The sequence below is a fragment of the Podarcis liolepis genome, assembly GCF_965112155.1.
Source record: "Podarcis liolepis genome assembly, chromosome: 9".
NCBI lineage: Eukaryota > Metazoa > Chordata > Lepidosauria > Squamata > Lacertidae > Podarcis > Podarcis liolepis.
This window is the reverse complement of record NC_139564.1, coordinates 70924412-70946420: the sequence shown is the minus strand read 5'-3', so window position 1 is coordinate 70946420 and position 22009 is coordinate 70924412. Positions and strand designations below refer to the sequence as shown.

At 45.0% G+C, this 22009-nt stretch overlaps 1 protein-coding gene across 1 annotated transcript in view; it reads left to right on the top strand.

The window, feature by feature from the left end:
* The window catches only part of SEL1L3 (SEL1L family member 3), a 50814-nt gene extending 29416 nt beyond the window's left edge, over positions 1-21398 (top strand). The window contains exons 14-24 of the mRNA XM_083460431.1: positions 1049-1111; positions 1770-1946; positions 2215-2342; positions 4105-4188; positions 8089-8179; positions 8279-8363; positions 9353-9462; positions 10658-10785; positions 13370-13472; positions 13554-13626; positions 20245-21398. Of these exons, the coding sequence (XP_083316557.1) occupies positions 1049-1111; positions 1770-1946; positions 2215-2342; positions 4105-4188; positions 8089-8179; positions 8279-8363; positions 9353-9462; positions 10658-10785; positions 13370-13472; positions 13554-13626; positions 20245-20411 (1209 nt within the window). The 3' untranslated portion in view covers positions 20412-21398. The remainder of the gene's footprint in view (positions 1-1048; positions 1112-1769; positions 1947-2214; positions 2343-4104; positions 4189-8088; positions 8180-8278; positions 8364-9352; positions 9463-10657; positions 10786-13369; positions 13473-13553; positions 13627-20244) is intronic.
* Positions 21399-22009: the final 611 nt, after the last annotated feature.

Here is a 22009-nt window from a genome sequence, read left to right as displayed (position 1 = left end):
GCATCTTGTATTGGGTACATTTTTCCTTTCCCTTTTTGGGCAAGAGTTCCATTTAACAGAACGTGCCTCTGTGTGGAATTACCCACTGGTACGAAGATCATGGCCACTGGTCCCATCACCTCCTGGCAAATAGAAGGGGAAGAAATGGAGGCAGTGAGAGATTTTACTTTCTTGGGCTCCATGATCACTGCAGATGGTGACAGCAGTCACAAAATTAAAAGACGCCTGCTTCTTGGGAGAAAAGCAATGACAAACCTAGACAGCATCTTAAAAAGCAGAGACATCACCTTGCCAACAAAGGTCCGTATAGTTAAGCCATGGTTTTCCCAGTAGTGATGTATGGAAGTAAGAGCTGGACCATAAAGAAGGCTGATCGCTGAAGAATTGATGCTTTTGAATTATGGTGCTGGAGGAGACTCTTGAGAGTCCCATGGAATGCAAGAAGATCAAACCTCTCCATTCTGAAGGAAATCAGCCCTGAGTGCTCACTGGAAGGACAGATCCTGAAGCTGAGGCTCCAATACTTTGGGCCACCTCAAGAGAAGACTCCCTGAAAAGACCCTGATGTTGGGAAGGATGGAAGGCACAAGGAGAAGGGGATGACAGAGGACGAGATGGTTGGACAGTGTTCTCGAAGCTACCAGCATGAGTTTGGCCAAACTGCGGGAGGCAGTGGAAGACAGGAGTGCCTGGCGTGCTCTGGTCCATGGGGTCACGAAGAGTCAGACATGACTAAACAACAACAACACATTAATATCCAGGGTCCTTTACCTTTAACCTTTACCTTTTACACATTAATATCAATGTGGGATGAGGAGGTTGCATTTGTCAATTGGATACGAGGTTTTTGATGTTTCACGAGCATAAAAGATATTTGGGTGCTTTGAGGAGGAAGAAACTCCCTTTTTTTTTGCTTGGATACCAATTAATCATGGGAGAATCCTGCACATTTGAAAGTTACATCTGAATTTTTGTCCCTCTAATGCGACTTTTCAGTGAGAAGAATAGGAAAGGCTTTGTATAATCCTGATTTTTGTCATTGCTTTAGGGCCAAGGTGTGAAAAAGAACAGAACACTTGCTTTACATCTGATGAAGAAAGCTGCATCCAAGGTAACTTCGTCCTGCAGGTTTGATTTGATTGCTTGACAATTGGCTGGGAATAATAATAATAATAATAATAATAATAATAATAATAATAATAATAATTTATACCCCGCCCCTCTGGCTGGGTTTTCCCCAGCCACTCTGGGCAGCTTCCAACAAAATGTGGGAGATGTCCTCGGGGATTTTATCTGAGAGCAACCTGGACTTAGGCCCATGTCTTTCCTTAAGGTCAGGGGTCTGCAACCCGCGGCTCCGGAGCCGCATGTGGCTCTTTTACATCTTTGCTGCAGCTCCGGGGCAGATACTAGCGAGGGGAGGAAGCGCATTGTGCACCCTGACACTCCTCACTGTGGCGGGCGCTGTACTGGCTGTGACGTTGCATGGGGGCGGTGCATGCGTTAGTCAGGCACCGTCCCAACGTCACCTTCCCGTCCGCTGTCAGATCGTGGCTCCGGAGATATATTTGTTTTAAATGTCGCAATGGTTTTGCGGCTCCCAGTTGTTGTTTTTTCTTCGGAAACGGGTCCAAGTGGCTCTTTTTGTCTTAAAGGTTGCAGACCCCTGCTTAAGGTGTTGGGTCCTTGAACAAAAGAAATCAGGGACTGAAACACTCTCAGCCTGAAAGTTCTTAGGATTTCCCCTTTTGCTCCCTTTCTGCCTGCAGGGACTGCCTCAAGCACTGAATGGGCTGGGTTGGTATTATCATAACTTCAAAAGAGACTATGCGAAAGCAGCCCGATACTGGTTAAAAGCTGAAGCTATGGGCAATCCTGATTCATCCTTCAACCTCGGCGTCTTATATTTAGATGGAGCTTATCCAGGAATAACTGGGAGAAATAGAGTGAGTGTAAATTGTTTGTTTATTTACCTTCTGGTGATATTGCAGCACAGATAAGTATTAAACAACAATTTTCTCTTTGGATTCTCAAAATTTTAATAGAGAGGTGGCCATTTCAAATGGCGATCAGTACACAAATGGTAGCTAATAACTTCTGTTTCAATTTTTTAAAAAAACTTGCATTTTTCCTTATGCACAAATTGTTAACATTATAAAAAGATGAAACAGGCAAAAGTTTTATTTTTCTGCTGCTTTTTCCCCCACTTTGCAGACTGTTGCTGCTGACTATTTCTTGAAAGCGGCGGAAAGTGGTCACATGGAAGGCACATTACGGTGTTCACAATATTATATCACAGGAAACTTAGCAAGCTTCCCCAGGGATCCTGAAAAGGCAGTAATGTAAGTAGTGGTAAGAAATGCATCGAGAACAAAAAAAAATCAAATTTCTTAAACCCGGAATCATTGTGACTGCAAAAAAAATAATAAAAATGGTTTCATGTTAAGATCACCAAAACTGCCTAGAAATAAATTCACACATGACTCAACTTTTAGTTTGAGGTTTGGCATAATTTTGGCCACAACTTTATTGATTACAGGCTATTGATTGGTTTGCTTAGGCATTGGTTCAGACTATCTGAACCTGTCCCAGACTATCCACAAGGAGCAGAACTGACAACTGTCAGTTGCAGAGGTCAGTCAAGGTAAGCACCCCGGGAGATCGATTGGGATGGGTGCAGATCCCTAAGATCACACCCAGAGTGCTCCCAAGGGCTCTTGCGTGGCCCTATCCCCTTTTCAGGGGTCAGAAAAAATCATGGCAAGTCCCTGGATTCCTTTAACAAAATACCTACGCAGCAACCATCAGAGGGACAAGTCACAGACACGCCTCATGCTCTCCACAAGCATTAACCAATGCCTAACCGCAAACCTGAGGGACACGGGTGGCGCTGTGGGTAAAACCTCAGCGCCTAGGGCTTGCCGATCGCATGGTCAGCAGTTCGAATCCCCGTGGCAGGGTGAGCTCCCGTCTTCTGGTCCCAGCTCCTGCCCACCTAGCAGCTCGAAAGCACTCCTAAGTGCAAGTAGATAAATAGGTACCGCTTTACAGCGGGAAGGTAAACGGCGTTTCCGTGTGCTGCGCTGGTGCTGGCTCGCCAGAGCAGCTTCGTCACACTGGCCACATGACCCGGAAGTGTCTCCGGACAGCGCTGGCCCCCAGCCTCTTAAGTGAGATGGGCGCACAACCCTAGAGTTGGACACGACTAGCCCGTACGGGCAGGGGTACCTTTACCTTTAACCGCAAGCCTTATATAGTTGTGACGATTTGCTACATGGTAGGCAAAACCCAAGTGGCACCAGCCAATCAGCCAAGTGGGAAAAATTCCTACCGGGCCCCTGCCCTAAAAGCAGATGACCCACAATGGTATAGCAAGGTCAACACGGACCCTAAATATAGGGAGGGGGGACGGGTGATCCGGTGCGCGAAGCGAAACAGAGGAATCTCAACGCAACGTGCAGCGGTATATATCTGTCCCTCGGAAGCAATTTCTGCAACCCCATTGGCCAGAACAAGTCTCAAGCTTCCGAGAGACCAATCGGGTAGCTCTGGCAATCCAAACGTACCCACCCCAGCAATAGAAAGTCAGTTGTGGTGACCTCACCGCAAACATGTGCTCTCTGGGAGGAGAACCCAATTTTCAGTGACCTTGACGTTCCAAACCTATACTTGTTTTCTTCTTTCTTTTTCAAACCCTGTTCATTGTGTCACTTTTTGGGCTGAGGGGATTTGCATTTCTGAAGCTTAAATTGCACATTTCATGGAGGGAGGGAGCCCTGAGTCTTACATTGGCAGTGAAGCAAATGTCTTCCTTCCTTTCTCTTCTCCCCCAAGAAGGTCCCCATCTCATCCTAACCTGGAGGTACATAATGGAGTTGGGGGCCAGTCTCATACTTCTTCACAATGTGAGGGCTGCTGGCAGGTGTCCGCCATTGCAGAGACGGTCAAGAAAGCAAGGGGCTAGAAGAACGTGAGAAACAGCATGTTGGGAAGCAGGCGATTCTCCTAGAGTTCATTGATTCGGGTTGAGGTATGTGCAGGCGTTTGCCTGCCGCGAAGTTGGCCGCAGACTTCAAATGCTAATGTTTCTGTTTTTATTTTCAGCTGGGCAAAATATGTGGCAGAAAAGAATGGCTATTTAGGCCACGTCATTCAAAAAGCTCTCAACGCTTATCTGGAATTGTCTTGGTAGGTCTGGTGCTCCTTTTCTGTATGTATAAATAATACATTTATTATTGTTGTTGTTGTTGTTGTTATATGCAAGAGAACTGAGAAAGTGAAATAACACAATGACAACAAAAGATAAATGCAATTCAGAATGGGAATTCTATACTTCTGTGCTGTGAAATGGCCACCTAATAGTAGCTAAATTAGAACAATTGACTGATTTATCCTTTTCCTAACACTGTGCTCCCAACAGATATATCTGCGCAAAGGCCAAATCATTAGCTCGATATGAAAAACTCAGTGACAAACTAGATGAGACATTTGCAACCTATTATTAGATCTCCAGTCTCTTAGGTTTTGGCAAATCAGATCTCCACCATTCCCTCTAGTTTTGCCCTCAGTATGACCTAAAACAATTCAGTGCTCAAAGCAGAAAAACCTAATGAACCCTCCATTATAGCACAAATAAAGGTAAAGGTAAAGGGACGTGGGTGGCGCTGTGGTTTAACCACAGAGCCTAGGACTTGCTGATCAGAAGGTCGGCGGTTCGAATCCCCGCAACAGGGTGAGGTCCCGTTGCTCGGTCCCTGCTCCTGCCAACCTAGCAGTTCGAAAGCACAAAGTGCAAATAGATAAATAGGTACCGCACCGGTGGGAAGGTAAACGGCGTTTCCATCCGCTGCTCTGGTTCGCCAGAAGCGGCTTAGTCATGCTGACCACATGTCCCGGAAGCTGTACGCCGGCTCCCTCGGCCAATAAAGAGAGACGAGCACCGCAACCCCAGAGTCAGTCACGACTGGACCTAATGGTCAGGGATCCCTTTACCTTTAGGTAAAGGTAAAGTACCCCTGGAAGATTAAGTCCAGTCAAAGGGGATTATGGGGTTGCAGCACTTATCTTGCTTTCAGGCCGGCATTTGTCCACAGACAGCTTTCTGGGTCATGTGGCCAGCATAACTAAACTGTTTCTGGTGCAACAGAACACCATGATGGAAACCAGAGTGCATGGAAACGCCGTTTACCTTCCTGCCCCAGTGGTACCTATTTATCTACTTGCACTGGTGTGCTTTTGAACTGCTAAGTTGGCAGGAGCTGGGACAGAGCAATGGGAGCTCACCCCATCGTGGGGATTCAAACTGCCAACCTTCTGATCAGCAAGCCCAAGAGGCTCAATGGTTTAGACCACAGCACCACCCTTACATCACAAATATAATAATAATAAACACCATCACAGACAACTTTCTGCCCTTTAATGATAGTCTGAAGTTAGTGTATCTCAATCCACACGCAGAACTCCCAGAGCATTTTCTGGCTACAGTTTGGTGAAACTCTACATGCAAAGGATCCATGTGAAAGCTAGGAGGCAGATTGCCAAAGTTTAAACCAGCTGCTAATCCTAATCCTTCACTTTTAAGTTTTGACCAGTAGATGTAGCTGTTGATTCGGAGTGCCAACCTTTCTTCCCCAGCTCTTTGTAAAAGCCACAACCTATTTCAGATTGGAGGGAAGCACCAATGGAATCTTCTTTTCAAGTTCTAATAGCATCTCTGCAGGCAGGGAGAGTTTTCATGACATAGTCCTAACCATGACCATGGGCTGGGGTCAAGGTGGGAGCACAAGCAGCTATTTACAGTTTGCTTTCTTAAAATTAATTCAGCTACAAGTGATGCATTCCGTATCATGTGTCATTTTTCCGAAACTCTTAGGGCCTAACTAGACATAACAGGAGTGGACTCATGTATCTGAATTAGATACCGTACTCTTCGCTCTATAAGATGCACCAGACCACAAGAGGAAGGAAAACAAGGGGGGGAAAATTCTGCATCTCAGAAGCCAGAACAGCAAGAGGGATCGCTGCGCAGTGAAAGCAGTGATCCCTCTTGCTGTTCTGGCTTCTGGGATAGCTGCGCAGCGTGCATTCGCTCCATAAGACGCACACACATTTCCCCTTACTTTTTAGGAGGGAAAAAGTGAGTCATAGAGCAAAAAATACGGTAATCCCCAAATTTACATGAAGCGGAATAAGGTAGAGCTTTCCCCTGCTTTCAGCTTTTTCAGCCAGTCTCTTCTTTCTCAATGGAAAGAAATATTAGGATAGAATCAGAGAACTGGAGAACTGGAGGAGGCCCTAAGTATCATCTAGCGGCAGTGCAGGAATCTCAATATGCTTTCCCCATCCAGTTTGAAACCATACTGGACCCTGCTTAGCTTTGCAAATTTGCTATCCATTTTACTGCTGCACCACTCAGAGAGGAGAAGAGATTTTCTTAGAAGGTTTTTGTGTTGTTGTTTTTTTGGCATGGGTAGGTCAGATGTTCAACTGCTGCCACCTGCACAACACGGTTGCACTTCAAAAGCTCCCCACCTTGTATTAGTTCTGCATGAGCTGAATGGAACGATGCCAATATCATCTCTAATTTTGCCCTTAATTTAAACCCGTTGTCTTCTCAGAACCCTTCCTTCTCTTCCAAGCAAGGCCTGTGTTCTGCAGATGATTCTGTAGAATGTTTCAGGGTGTGTACTCTAACCTGTCCCATCACTGTCTCTCTGCCTAAGCTACCTCACAGGGATGTTGTGATGTGGGAATGAAGAGCGAATGTGGCTTCCTTGAGCTCCTCGGGCCTTATTGTTATCCTGTGTCAATTGAGAATGTGCCCTAAAACAGACTTAAGACTCTTTTGCTGTGGCACATTCCAGGAGGAATATCAGTACTGCTGAACAATCTGTCTCTATTCTTCTTCCTCCTCCTCCTCCTCTTCTTCTTCTTCTTCTTCTTCTTCTTTGGCGATCACTGATAGCCAAGTAAGATTGTCTTACATAAACATGGTCTTAACAGTGAGCCCGTAAATGACTGTGGAGGCCCATTCTGGATCCACACATCCTTCCACAGTGGGGACATAGGTTTCCAGGCGGGAGTTGATCACGGTGAGGGTTTGCCAAGCGTTCCTTCCTCTTAGCACGTTCCACCATTTCGTCCTGAGTTCGAACGTCTTCAAAGCCCATGGCACCTTTGGTAAATCGGGTCCTCCCTTAAAGAGGGCACGTATTGCGGTGAGATCTGGCAACCAAACCCTGTGTTGTGGGTGGGTTTGATTGAATATCCACAACACCCAGTTGGTAGGTCCCTTGATGCTGGGTTCAATCAGGCCAATGGGACACAAGATAAATGGATCAAGGGACCTATATATGCCTATGCACGTGACCCAGAGATTTCTCTTTCGGTGCGTGCATCGGAACACTCGCCCACCTCTCCCTATATTTAGGGCTGTGCGCTTCACCTTGCTATGCCGTCATGTGTCGTCTGTCATTGGGATAGGGGCATGGCAGGAATTTTCCCCGCTTGGCTGAATGGCTGGTGCCATTTGGGTTTCGCCTGCCATGTAGCAAATCGTCACAACTTGTAAGGTTGCAGATAGGCTCTGGTTCAGGTGATAGGGATGGGAGAACGCTCTCGCCATCCCTATGTGAAGGGTATTCCGTTAAAGGAATCCAGGGACTCGATGGTTTGGTCAACCCCTGAGAGGGGGTTGTGCCTGTGCCTGAGTCCAGGGGGACATTTGGGTGGTGGAGTTAGTCCATGCCCAGCTTTCCACTTATCCAGGTGCTTACCCTTGGCTGACCTATGCTGGATCAGCACTGCCTGCAAGAGCCTATGCAACCAGTCACTTTCTGTAATCAATAAAGTTGTGGCCTAAATTCTGCCAAAAACCAAACCAAAAATTTGAGTCTCGTCTGAATTTATTTAAGGGGGAGGTTTAAAGGTCTGAACTTGCAAAGGCTGTTCTCCAATGGGAGCGCTCGCGGTCCAGTGTTTCCTAGTTATCGGTATTCTGCCTCTGTTTGAAACCACTGTGCCAAACTATTTCTGAAGTTTCCTTGTATTCACCTTGCATTTCTCTTTCTCACACCCCTTGGGTTTTAGGCATGAAGCCCTGCTTTATTACCTTCTGTCTGCAGAGACTGGAATCGAGGTGTCACAGACAAACCTGGCACATCTCTGCGAAGAGAGGCCAGTAAGTATATGTGATTCCACACCCTCTTGTTTTAAATCCTTAAATATTTTACTGGAAGCATAATGAGTCATTCTTTCTCTCCCACATCCTGTGTTCTAGAATATGACAGAAAGATACATGGATGTTGACTGCATTTGGAGATATTATAATTTCTCGGTTTCTCAGAAAAATGCTCCCTCCTTTGGTACGTATAACAACCCGTTAAAGATAAAATTGTTCGTGTGCTTTTGAGTGTTGCAAAATCACCTCCTATTTCCCTTTTTTAAATAATTGGTTTATTTGGTTTTCAGATAAAAGTTTTACAATCATATATCCAATATACAAGGGACGCGGGTGGCACTGTGGGTTAAACCACAGAGCCTAGGACTTGCCAATCAAAAGGCTGGTGGTTCGAATCCCCGCGACGAGGTGAGCTCCCGTTGCTCAGTCCCTGCTCCTGCCAACCTAGCAGTTCAAAAGCACGTCCAAGTGCAAGTAGATAAATAGGTACCGCTCCGGCGGGAAGGTAAACGACGTTTCCGTGCACTGCTCTGGTTCACCAGAAGCGGCTTAGTCATGCTGGCCACATGACCCAGAAGCTGAACGCCGGCTCCCTCAGCCAATAAAGCAAGATGAGCGCCGCAACCCCAGAGTCGGCCACGACTGGACCTAATGGTCAGGGGTCCCTTTACCTTTTATCCAATATACAACATAAAAACAATACTCCTGGACTTCTCTCATTCCATTTGTGGGTTGTATTGTTAATCATTTCCTCCTGCATCTTTTATGATAATCCAGATATTTTACATTTCCATTGTGTCCAAAGTTCACAATTACACTACGTGTGTTATTCCCATCCTACTAATGATTTTAACTGTTTGCAATGGGTTTTTAAGATAAGTTACAAATTTTCCCCAATCCTTATTAAAATTCTGGCCTTCCTGGTTTCTGATTCCTTCGGTCATTTTTGCCAATTCGGCATAATCCACCAACTTAATTTGCCATTCTGTCCTGGTAGGGACTTTATTTTCTTTCCATCTCTGGGCGCAAAATGACCACCTTCTGGCTTGTTTGCAATCAATCAAAGATCATTGCAAAAGATCATTGATCAGGACCACTGGAATTTGTCATAGCCTGAGCTGCGAAGGAGGGAATCACCTGCACAGTCTTTAATGCAGCTGCTTCTTTCCACAGCTTATCTGAAGGTGGGAGATTTCTACTACTATGGATATCGGAATCAGTCCAGAAACTTGGATATCTCAGTACAGATGTATGCACAAGCTGCCTTGTATGGAGACGCACAGGTAGGTTCTTGCTGGTTGGGAAATGAAAGAGCTGATTAGCAGAAAACCTGAGGCCTTTTCTGAAGACTCTTGAGATCTGCAGTGTCCCACAAACCCCTGTCACGTTCAGGGCCGTCTTTAGCATTTGCGCGTCAAAGTCCCCAAGACACTCCCCAAAGAAAAACACAATTGACACTTAATTTTTGTTTAAGGTTTTTGGCATAATTTTGGCCACAACTTTATTCAAATTACAGCAATGTGAGTGGTTGCTTAGGCATTGGTAGCACTAACTGCCCCCGCACGGGGACAGCTCTGACATTCGCACCCCCTGCGAAGTCAGCAAGGGTAAGTCACCTGGGGAGAGAGACGGGACTGGGAACCATGCCTCACCTCTCCCCAGAATGCTCCCAGGGGCTCTTGCGTGGCCCTAGCCCCTTGCCAGGGGTTTCGGACAAAAGCATGGGGGAGCCCCTGGGTTCCTTTAACGGAAAACCCTTGCAGCAGCAGCAGCATTTTGGAGGGGCAGGCACAGCCCAATCCATATCCCTCCACCAACCAATTCCAGACCAATGCCTAACCGCAAACCTTACAAGTTGTGACGATTTGCTACGCGGTAGGCAAAAACCAAATGGCACACACTAATCAGCCAAATGGACAAAATTCCTACTAGACCCCTGCCCCAAAGCAGACGACCCCATGACAGGCATAGCAAGGTCAAGCAAACAGCCTAAAATTACTGATCCGAAACACGCAATGAAAAGAGGAAGTTCTTCGGTGCGAGCATTGTATTTAACAAATAGGGCTGTCAATCAACAAATGGCAACATCTAGATTTCCCCAGTAACAGCCGGGCCCTGCTTAAAGGATGGCCAAACCATTTGCCTAGCAACAGTGAGGTGTCTCGTCAGCCCCGCCCGCAACCTGTGCTCTCCATGAGAGAGAACACGCTATGCAGCGCCGGGGTGCAAAAAAACGCCCAGTGCCCCCAATTTGGGGGGTGGGGAGGCTAAAGCTGTTGAGATTTCTTGCAGGTTGTAATTTATGAATTGACAAGGGAGCTTCTCGCTCCTGGGCTGAATTATCTGTCTTGGTGAATTATTCACCAGCTTCTCTGACTCCTTGTCCCCTTTAAAAGCAAAAATGCCCAACACCTTTTGCCACAGAGCCATGGAGTACTAATTGTTTGACTGGAAATGCCTTTGTTTTGCTCGTTGCAGGGGTTCTTTAATTTGGCTGTTCTCCTGGAAGAAGGCTATTCCATCCCTCATCACATTTTAGATCATTTAGGAATTGACAGGACCGTCAACTCCAGTAATGCAAACGTGCTCCAGGAGCTTTATGAAAGGTGAGACTGTTCTTGTCCATCACTGCCGTCCTTAAAACGTTAAGAACAGGTTTTTATTTAGCACGGTGTGAAATGTGAAGCAACAGAAATAATAGCAAGATGCCATAAAATTGGCAACAACATTAAAATGCCTAAGATGGTGGTCTTCGAAACGTATTCTAGGGGACCCTGGGGTCTGTCAGAAGCATACCAAGAGTTCCTCAAAGAGAAGATCAGTAACGGCAAATCCTTTCCTGGAAGACAACTCTCTGTCTGCCACTATTTTCTCCATGCAGCGTGCAAGTTGCAGGAGAAGCTCTGAGCACCCTCAGAATGGGCCCATGCTCATTGTGAAGTGATGTGTTCCCTGAGCTCCATGAAGTTCCTCTGGCAAGCAAATCCTGGGGGAAATATTTTCCTGAAGGTAGAAAGCTTGAGAATTCCTGGTCTTGGGGAATGGAAAAGTTATGACAAGCCACCAAGAACAGCAAAACAGGGTGGCTTGTTGGGCCACAGTACTCTTCCAAAAGAATGCTAGGCCTCTTCAAGTGTTCTCCTGTGTCTGCTGGCCCTTCCTCCTTGACATCTACACATAACAACAACTTATTATTATTATTATTATTATTATTATTATTATTATTATTATTAAAATCCCACCCATCTGGGGGGCTCCCAACAGAATATTAAAAACACGACAAAACTTCACACATTAAAAACTTCCCTAAACAGGGCTGCCTTCAGATGTCTTCTAAAAGTCAGATAGTTGTTTATTTCTTTGACATCTGCTGAGAGGGCATTCCACAGGGCGGGTGCCACTACTGAGAAGGCTCTCTGCCTGGTTCCCTGTAACCTCGCTTCTCACAGTGAGGGAACCACCAGAAGGCCCTCGGAGCTGGACCTCAGCTGGACAACGATGGGGGTGGAGACGCTCCTTCAGGTATACTGAACCGAGGCCATTTAGGGCTTTAAAGGTCAGCACCAACACTTTGAATTGTGCTCGGAAATATACTGGGAGCCAATGTAGGTCTTTCAGGACTGGCACCCACTCCCAGTCACCAGTCTAGCTGCTGCATTCTGGATTAGTTGTAGTTTCTGGGTCACCTTCAAAGGTAGCCCCCCGGAGAGTGCATTGCAGTAGTCTAAGTGGGAGATAACCAGAGCATGCACCACTCTGGCAAGACAGTCTGCGGGCAGGTAGGGTCTCAGCCTGCATACCAAATGGAGCTGGTAGACATCTGTCCTGGACACAGAATTGACCTACGCCTCCATGGACAGCTGTGAGTCCAAAATGACTCCCAGGCTGTGCACCTGATCCTTCAGGGACACAGTTACCCCATTCAGGACCAGGGAGTCCTCCACATTGAGAAGGCCTGAAGAGGAAAAACATTCTCTGTGCATATATCCTTTCTCCTGCTGGCCTTTGACTCAGACTATGGATTTCACCATGTTCTAAATCACGAGGAGAACCTACATGCACAGAAAAAGACTTCGCTCTTCAGAGTTTCCCTTCTAACACATGGATGACAGTTCTGGGGCCTGTGGACACGGTCCCACTCTCTTCCACCTCATGACTGTAATTACCCAGGTGAGAATGCCTGAAGGAGGCTCTGAAGCCACCACTGACTAAGAAGACCTCTCTCTCCAAAACAACGCAAGATCCAAAACTTCCCCACAAGCCTAGGCAGCATGCTTACTCAAAATTTCGTGCCAAGAAGCTGAATTTGACATCAACGGAAGTAGCTTTAGGATTGCAATCTTCAAGTTCTAGATGGTTGAGAACCTTTTGATTGTTCCTCAACTCTCATCAGAGCTGCACCCATTTCCTCAAGCTACCTGAACAGCTGGTCATAATTTTAATCACAGTAGCTCAACTAATAAATGAGAACATGTCATAAGGTGGTGGTGGAAGACCATATGATGGGCTCTTTGATGTGGAAGGAAAGTCTGTGCCCTGTCACTGATGGCCCCAGTTAAGACTCCAGCCTTCTATCTGCCTGGCTTTACTCCTTCATCTGCATAGTCCTTGTCTGCTCTTGCGACAGGCTGCTGAGAGCCATAATAATAATAATAACAACAACAACAACAACAACAACAACAACAACAACAACAACAATAATAATAATAATAATAAATTTTATTTATATCCCACCCTCCCCAGCCGAAGCCGGGCTCAGGGCAGCTAGCAACAATAAAATAGTACAACATTCTAAAATCATTTCATTATAAAATTAATTCAAATCAAATTGATGGCAACCATTGGGCTAGAGTTCTGTGAAGATTGCCAAAGGAGGAAGTCAGGCTGTGCCCTGGCCAAAGGCCTGTTGGAACAGCTCCGTCTTGCAGGCCCTGCGGAAAGATGTCAAGTCCCGCAGGGCCCTAGTCTCTTGTGACAGAGTGTTCCACCAGATTGGAGCCACAGCCGAAAAAGCCCTGGCTCTATTTGAGACCAGCCTAACCTCTCTGTGGCCTGGGACCTTCAGGATGTTTTTGTTTGAAGACCGTAAGTTCCTCTGTGGGACATACCAGGAGAGGTGGTCCCGTAGGTACGAGGGTCCTAGGCATATTTTTTATTTGACATTGATGTCTTTCTTATTGTTGTCCGTAGGTGTTGGAGCTATAGCAACCAAGAATCAATCAGTCCATGCACTTTAGCTTTGCTTTATTTCCACCTGCGTGTTTTCTGGAAGACAACTTTGCATTCTAGTCTGGTGCGTACAACTCCACTGTTCTTTGAGTAAATGCCTGGCATTTTGTGCTCTGGCTAATACAAGGTTCTGAATTCCTTGCAGATTTACTTCCTGGGCTCCTTGTTTGTCTCTGCATTGGTTGTATTTGTCATACTGTGTTTCCGGGCTGTGTTGGGTAAGTATCTAGCAGCAGCCATAGAGCTGAAGAACAAAAGAATAATAATAAAATCACAGGTGTACAAGGCTTTTTTAATTAGAATATTCCATGTGTTTGATTACATAAGCTGTTGCTCTGTCCCATTTGTTTTCCTCGATAGAAAAAGGAATCAAACTAGATTTTTAAAAACTACTGAAGGCAAACAGGTCAAAAAGCCTAGGTTACTTTTTCACTACAGAGGGGAAAGAATTGAGATCGGATGCCAGCTTAAATAATAAAAGCATGGAATGAAAATGTAGCCTTGCACAGTTCTGATTTTATTCATATTTTATTTTTATTTATTTCATTTTGATCCACATTTTGATTTATTTATTTGATTTATTTCATTTGGTTCACACCTTGTGAACCAGCAGCTCTTTAAAAAGGGACCACGTACAGTAGTACCTCTGGATACGAATGGGATCCATTCCGGAGCCCTGTTCACATCCAGAAGCGAACGCAACCTGTGGCTGCGTGTGCCCAGGTCACGATTTGCCGCTTCCGCACATGCGCATGACGTCATTTTGACCGTCTGTGCATGCATGAGCGGCGAAACCGGGAAGTAATGCGCTTCATTACTTCCAGGTCACTGCAGCGCGCAACCCAAAAATACTCATTCCGAAGCTACTTCAACCCGAGGTATGACTGTATAGCCTAGCCCGATACCACCAGTAACTAGGTAAAGGTAAAGGGACCCCTGACCATTAGGTCCAGTCGTGGACGACTCTGGGGTTGCGGCGCTCATCTCGCTTTATTGGCCGAGGGAGCCAGTGTACAGCTTCCAGGTCATGTGGCCAGCATGACTAAGCCACTTCTGGCGAACCAGAGCAGCGCACGGAAACGCCGTTCACCTTCCCACTGGAGCAGTACCTATTTATCTACTTGATGTGCTTTTGAACTGCTAGGTTGGCAGGAGCAGGGACCGAGCAACGGGAGCTCACCCTGTCACGGGGATTCGAACTGCCGACCTTCTGATCAGCAAGTTCTAGGCTCTGTGGTTTAACCCACAGCACCACCCACGTCCCTTCCAGTAACTAGAGACCTCCCTTTTTCAATATATTGCTTATATAAATTCCAGACAAGTAATTGTGGAACTTCTCGTGGAGTAATAAAAGGAATATGAACAATGCTGAGGTTCTACATTTGTGTTTTCTAAGCTGAGGCACAGGGTTTGTTGTTTCGTTTTGTTTCCCATGATTATATACTGTGTAAGAACTGACCTTACTCCTCAAAAGTGCAGAACCACTTCTTCTTTTTTTGTAAATGTTTTATTAAGTTTCCACAATAGACAAGCATAAACAAAGAAAATCACAAAAAACAATACAATACAAAAGAAAAGTACAAACATTAAACACATCAAAAAAGATAAAAACTCATATAATAACAAAAAACAAAAATTCCCTCTTTCTTAATTTCTCATTTTCAATTAGCTTACTTTCCCGACTTCCTCACATCTCCCGTTCTTGTATCCCTTTTTTTAAAAACCAATTCAGCAAATTCATATCCTATTAATTTATCTATTGTTGGTCCAATCTTACATTTTACTTTGTTGCTAAAGCCCCTGCGATTCTTTTCAATGTCCTTAACATTCATAAATTTTACAGTATTTCTGCAAATAAATTTTAAATTTCTTCCAATCTTCCTCCAGAACCACTTCTCCCTTCAAAAGAGACTGCCCAGTGGTGTCTCTGCAGGAGTCATGGACCTAAAAGTGTCTCCTGATTGAAGGACTTGCCCACATGGCTGATTAGTGAGCAACGGCCTCTGAGAGTGGATAGTTCTGTTGCATTTCCACATTGTGAGGTATTCAACCAACTTTCTTCTTCTTCTTCTTCTTCTTCTTCTTCTTCTTCTTCTTCTTCTTCTTCTTCTTCTTCTTCTTCTTCTTCTTCTATTTTGACAAAGTAACAATCATACATAAATAAGAAGAAATATGTGCACCCCACCACCGAGACCATTCCATTATAACTATCCAGTCTCCCAAAATTTCAACACCTCTCGCGATGGTTTGACCCCTTTCCATTTTAACAGTACAAATTCCACAAACGCCCTCTGTATCTCCTCAAAATCATTTCTCCTGCATATTCCCTGTATTACTTTAATAGCACATATTAATTTATCCTTAATAGCCATATCCCACACCTCTTTATACCATTTTTCCATTTTATATTCTGTTTGCCCCTTCCACTTCCTGGCTATATAATAATTTGTGCAGCTGTCAATAAATTTGTGAGCAAGTCCTTCATAGCCTACGAACCTTCCACCCCATCGTAAATTGATAATAAGGCTACCTCTGGACTTTTGGTCAGCTTTAACCCAGTGATTTCTGTTATCTCCTTAAACACCCTTTGCCAGAAAAAATGTGCATCATTACACCCCCACCACATGTGAACATAATTCCCGGTTTCCTGGCATCCCCTGCCAACATAACGCCAAATATTCCTTGTTTATTTGATTTAGTCTGACTGGCATTAAATACCAAACTAATTTATAATAATTTCCTTTTATTCTTATTCTTATATAAGAATAAAAGAAAATTATTATAAGAATAAAAGAAATCAACCCTCTTTCATCTATTGGGATGGGGTGAGAGAGAAGGACAATTATTTCTTCTCCTTTCACTGATACAAGCATGACACAGCTAGCTTTTGGGGGGAGTTACGTTATACAGTGGTGCCCTGCAAGACAAATGCCTGGCAAGACGGAAAACTCGCTAAACGAAAGAGTTTTCCGTTTTGGAGGTGCTTCGCAAAACGAATCTCCTATGGGCTTGCTTCGCAAGACAAAAATATAGATAGATAGATAGATAGATAGATAGATTCTTTATTGTCATTACACTAGTGCAACATTGCACAAGTGCAACGAAATTGGATGCCATCCCTTAAAAACAACAAAAGCAAAACACAACAACAACCAAACAAACCACCTTCCAACCACACCCACACCCACACCCATCAAACTCCCAGGTCTCACTATCGAGTTACAGCATTCAAAAAGGCCACAGCTCTTGGATAGAAACTGTTTTTCAGTCTATTTGTCCTTGACTTGATGTTTCTATACCTCCTGCCAGAAGGCAGTAGTGCAAACAGACTGTATCCCGGGTGAGATGGATCCTGCAGGATGTTGTTTGCTTTCCTAAGGCAACGGGAACCGTACAGTTCTTCCAAAGGTGGGAGAGGGTGACCAATAATCCTTTGGGCTGTGGTTATGACCTTCTGGAGCACCTTCCTCTCCCTAGCTGTACAACTGGAGAACCAAGCACAAATACAGTATGTAAGTATGCTCTCTATGGAGCCTCGGTAGAAGGACACCAGCAGTCTCTCACTCAGATTGTTCTTTTTTAAAAGTCTGAGGAAATAAATTCTCTGCTGGGCCTTCTTCACCAGAGCAGTGGTATTTGCGCTCCAAGTCATGCCCTGATCCATAGTCACCAAATATCTTGCGAGTTCCTGCGGGTTTCCCCCCCCCCTTTTTCTAAGCCGCTAAGCCGCTTATCAGCTGATCCCATAAGCTGATAAGCTGCTAAAAGCCGCTAATAGTGCTAATAGCGCTAATTCTCTAATCCGTCAATGGGCTTGCTTCGCAAGACAAAAAAACCGCTAGACGAAGAGAATCACAGAACGGATTCTTTTCGTCTTGCGAGGCACCACTGTACAGCACTTCCTGTTCCCTCACCCAAATCCTGGAAAGGGAGGCGGGTGTTGCCAGTATGGGTGGGTGTAAAGATTTTATGCAGTCTTATTTGCAACCAGTAAGGTAAAGGTAAAGGGACCTCTGACCATTAGGTCCAGTCGTGACCGACTCTGGGGTTGCGGCGCTCATCTTGCTTTATTGGCCGAGGGAGCTGGCGTACAGCTTCTGGGTCATGTAGCCAGCATGACTAAGCCACTTCTGGCAAACCAGAGCAGCGCACGGAAACGCCGTTTACCTTCCCGCCGGAGCGGTACCTATTTATCTACTTGCACTTTGACGTGCTTTCGAACTGCTAGGTTGGCAGGAGCAGGGACCGAGCAACGGGAGCTCACCGTTGCGGGGATTCAAACTGCCAACCTTCTGATCGGCAAGTCCGAGGCTCTGTGTTTTAACCCACAGCAACACCCGTGTCCCTTTTGCAACCGGTATTTAACCTTTTTTATTTTTTACTTGTGGTTCAGTTGCTCTCCGAGCGTGAGAAAGCCAAATAAAGCTGGTTTAAACCTGTTTCTAGTCAGTATTCAACTAAAGCATTCATCTAGATTTTTTTTTTTAAAAAAAAAGGATTGTTGGTAGAATATTAACAAGACAAGATAGCAGGAAGAGACAATTTTCTTTACAACATTCATGTTTCTCACCTGATGGAACTGTGATTCAGTTGATTATTTTACAGTGTAATCTTAAGGTTATCTACGATTCAGATCAATGCGGTTTACTCAAGGATGGTATTGAAATGTCATGCAGAGAGCATAAATTGACATTGAGTCCACACACACGCTCAGCATAAGAACTTGGAACCTCACCTGCAATTTAACCTTTACCTTGCTGTGCAGAGTTTAATGACTTCTACAATAGGGACGTATCGGGACGCGGGTGGCGCTGTGGGTTAAACCACAGAGCCTAGGACTTGCTGATCAGAAGGTCAGCGGTTCGAATCCCCGCGACGGGGTGAGCTCCCATTGCTTGGTCCCTGCTCCTGCCAACCTAGCAGTTCGAAAGCTCGTCAAAGTGCAAGTAGACAAATAGGTACTGCTCTTGCGGGAAGGTAAACAGCGTTTTGGTGCGCTGCTCTGGTTTGCCAGAAGCGGCTTAGTCATGCTGGCCACATGACCCGGAAGCTGTACGCCGGCTCCCTTGGCCAATAAAGCGAGATGAGTGCCGCAACCCCAGAGTCGGCCACGACTGGTCCTAATGGTCAGGGATCCTTTACCTTTATTAATAGGGATGTACCCCGGCTCCCTCGGCCAGTAAAGCGAGATGAGCGCCGCAACCCCAGAGTTGTCCGCGACTGGACCTAACAGTTAGGGGTCCCTTTACTTTTACCTTTACAATAGGGATGGGGATGGCAAATCCCAGATTAGCTCAGAAAGGAAAATTATTTTGCAATAAGAGGTGAAGAAGCATCAGTCCCCGAAAGAGGTGAGAAGGGAGTGTGCAAAGCTATAAGCAAGAATTAATAAGACTAGAGTTAAAGTGTTTAGGCAGCAAATGAGTGATCTGAAATATGTAACCGTGTTCCGATAGGTGTTTTGACCACAGTAGTAAATCTGGGAGACACTGAAAGTGTATACCTCATTTTTGCAGACCGCTTAAACCACAATCCTACATGTTAAGTGCACTTTAGTCATTTATTTTAACAGGAGTAACAACTTAATTCCCATTCCATAGCTTTTAGTGGATTGTGCTTAGCATTTGCTAGATTTTGCCATTAGTATAAGCTTTCATTACTCTAATGGGCAAAGGAGGCAAAGTGTTAAGTTGTGGGTGAACATATCAGATGACACAGCGATTCTTCAAACAGCTCTTGTTTATTCAGAGGCCAGAACAGAACTGAACGGCTCAGTCAGCCTACTTATATAGAGCTCCAGTACAACGTAACTGTAACAATTTTCTAAAACTATCCAATCACTGAACGTCACTTTTGATCCCTTATTTGCATAACTATCTACAGTATCCCCCTGCTGGCCCAGGGTGAGAACTTCAGTACATAACACAAAGTATGTTAGTGAAGGAAGGGAATTTGGAGAATTTGGTATTTGTTTTGAACTTCTATTAATATTGTCATTTCCACTGGCTGTGAACTGCCTTTGAATATTTTGGAGAAGGGTGGGTATGAAATTGAATAAATGATGATGATGATGATGCCACACAGAGGTTTTTGAACACTGCTTAGAGACTTTTGAAAGATTAAGTGGTTTAGAAGTGCTTTTAAGCAAATGATAAATCATATCGGGAACTGAATTGACCATCAAATCTAAATCAAAAGAAGAGTCACCATAAGAAATGTTTGAATAGGAATCCAGAAGTTAAAAAGGGCAAAGTACATTCGACAGTTCTGCTATGCAAGGTACCGTTTAAGAAAAGGATGCTACGCTAGGGCTCTTCCAGGCCATCTGCATATGGAATGTGGGTTCTGTGTGCGAATCTAAATACTGATTCAGGTTCCATATTCATAAAGGGTGTCTTCAGGATCTGGAGCTGTGTACGTAGTCCTCCTTGTTGGAGAGGTGATCAAAACCACTGAGCCCCTTGGGCTTGCCGATCAGAAGGTCGGCAGTTTGAATTCTCATGACGGGGTGAGCTCCCATTGCTCTGTCCCTGCTCCTGCCAACCTAACACTTCAAAAGCACACCACTGCAAGTAGATAAACAGGTACCGTTGCAGCGGGAAGGTAAATTGTTTTGTGTGCGCTCTGGTTTCCATCACGGTGTCCTGTTGCACCAGAAGCTGTTTCGTCCTGCTGGCCGCATGACCCGGAAAGCTGTTTGTGGACAAACGCCAGCTCCCTCGGCCTGAAAGCGAGATGAGCGCTGCAACCCTATAGTTGCATCACCTGAGTGATGGTGGGCGTGCTAATCTATAACACTACTTTTATCTGCTGTATTATATTGTGTGTTCCAACAGTTGTTCATCGCCGGATATCACAAATGCCTGAAGAGGCTCCAGCTGAACTCTCTTCCACAGAGGAAAATACTAGTGAGACAAGACCAGCAGAGCCCAGAGAACCTACTGTGTCAAATAATTCAGAGGAGGATGTCTTGAATCCTCAGCATCCCCGCTCCAGCAGCTGAGGCATGCATTTTCTCAAGAAATGACATTCTGATGTCTTCAGGAGACAGAAACCTCCCCTTTCTACGCCAATTTGGACCCCCCCCCCCTTTTGCGACTTGGCGGGTGCTCTCACCATGGGAGTGGGCTATGCTGTTGTTGTAGCACTTCCTTGCTTGAGCTTGAAGCAGCCTTGAAGGTTTCACCCAAAATTTGGTTAGAAAGGGGACACTTTGATTCAAGGAGGAAGGACCTTCAGATTTAGTGTCCTGTAGAACTTGAGGTAATTTATTTTCAGATTCAGAAATAGTGTGAACTAGAACATAATCGGTCCTATTGTACTATTGGGAAAGGGATTTCTGTTCCTTTAAAATTAATCAGGGTTTTATTTTCAGTTCGGAGAATTGATAGACCTGGTTTGGGGAAAAAGGACTTGTCTTAATCAGTCGTAGTGTGCTCCAAAATCATTTTTGCCTTGGTGGGCTAAGGCTCCAAAATGCCATTTCAAAGACAGTATATAGGAATATTTTGTTCACCTTAAATATATACAGTGGTACCTCAGTTTATATACACTTCAGGTTACATACGCTTCAGGTTACAGAATCCACTAACCCAGAAATATTACCTCGGGTTAAGAACTTTGCTTCAGGATGAGAACAGAAATTGTACTCTGGCGGCGCAGCGGCAGCAGGAAGCCCCATTAGCTAAAGTGGTGCTTCAGGTTAAGAACAGTTTCAGGTTAAGAATGGACCTCCGGAATGAATTAAGTACTTAACCCAAGGTACCACTGTGTGTGTGTGTGTGTGTGTGTGTGTGTGTGTGTGTGTGTGTGTGTGAAGGCCACTGGTATTTCAGCACTGAAGAGGTATCTGAGCTTAGAAAAAGCTGCTTCTGATATTGCTGTACCCTATAAAGTTGTTTTAACAATTATGAAGATAATTTATGGGCAACACATCGAAACTTTTCTAAAGCACAAATTAAATCTACACATTAGTTTCATTAATACGCAATATTGCTGTATGCAGTTTAAGTGGCTTCTGGCTGTGAAGTGGTTTATGAATCTGGATAGCTCAGCTGGTAAGAGCATGGTGCTGTGAATGTCAAGGTTGCAGGTTCAATCTCCCTTTGGGACGGCTTCATATTCCTGCACTGCAGAAGGTTGGACTCCTCAGGGTTCCTTGTTGTTGTTTAGTCGTTAAGTTGTGTCTGACTCTTCGTGACCCCCTGGACCAGAGCACGCCAGGCACTCCTGTCTTCCACTGCCTCCCGCATTTTGGTCAAACTCATTCTGGTAGCTTTGAAAACACCGTCCAACCATCTCGTCCTCTATCATCCCCTTCTCCTTGTGCCCTCCATCTTTCCCAACATCAGGGTCTTTTCCAGGGAGTCTTCTCTTCTCATGAGGTGGCCAAAGTATTGGAGCCTCAGCTTCAGGATCTGTCCTTCCAGTGAGCACTCAGGGCTGATTTCCTTCAGAATGGATAGGTTTGATCTTCTTGCAGTCCATGAGACTCTCAAGAGTCTCCTCCAGCACCATAATTCAAAAGCATCAATTCTTCAGCAATCAGCCTTCTTTATGGTCCAGCTCTCACTTCCATACATCACTACAGGAAAAACCATA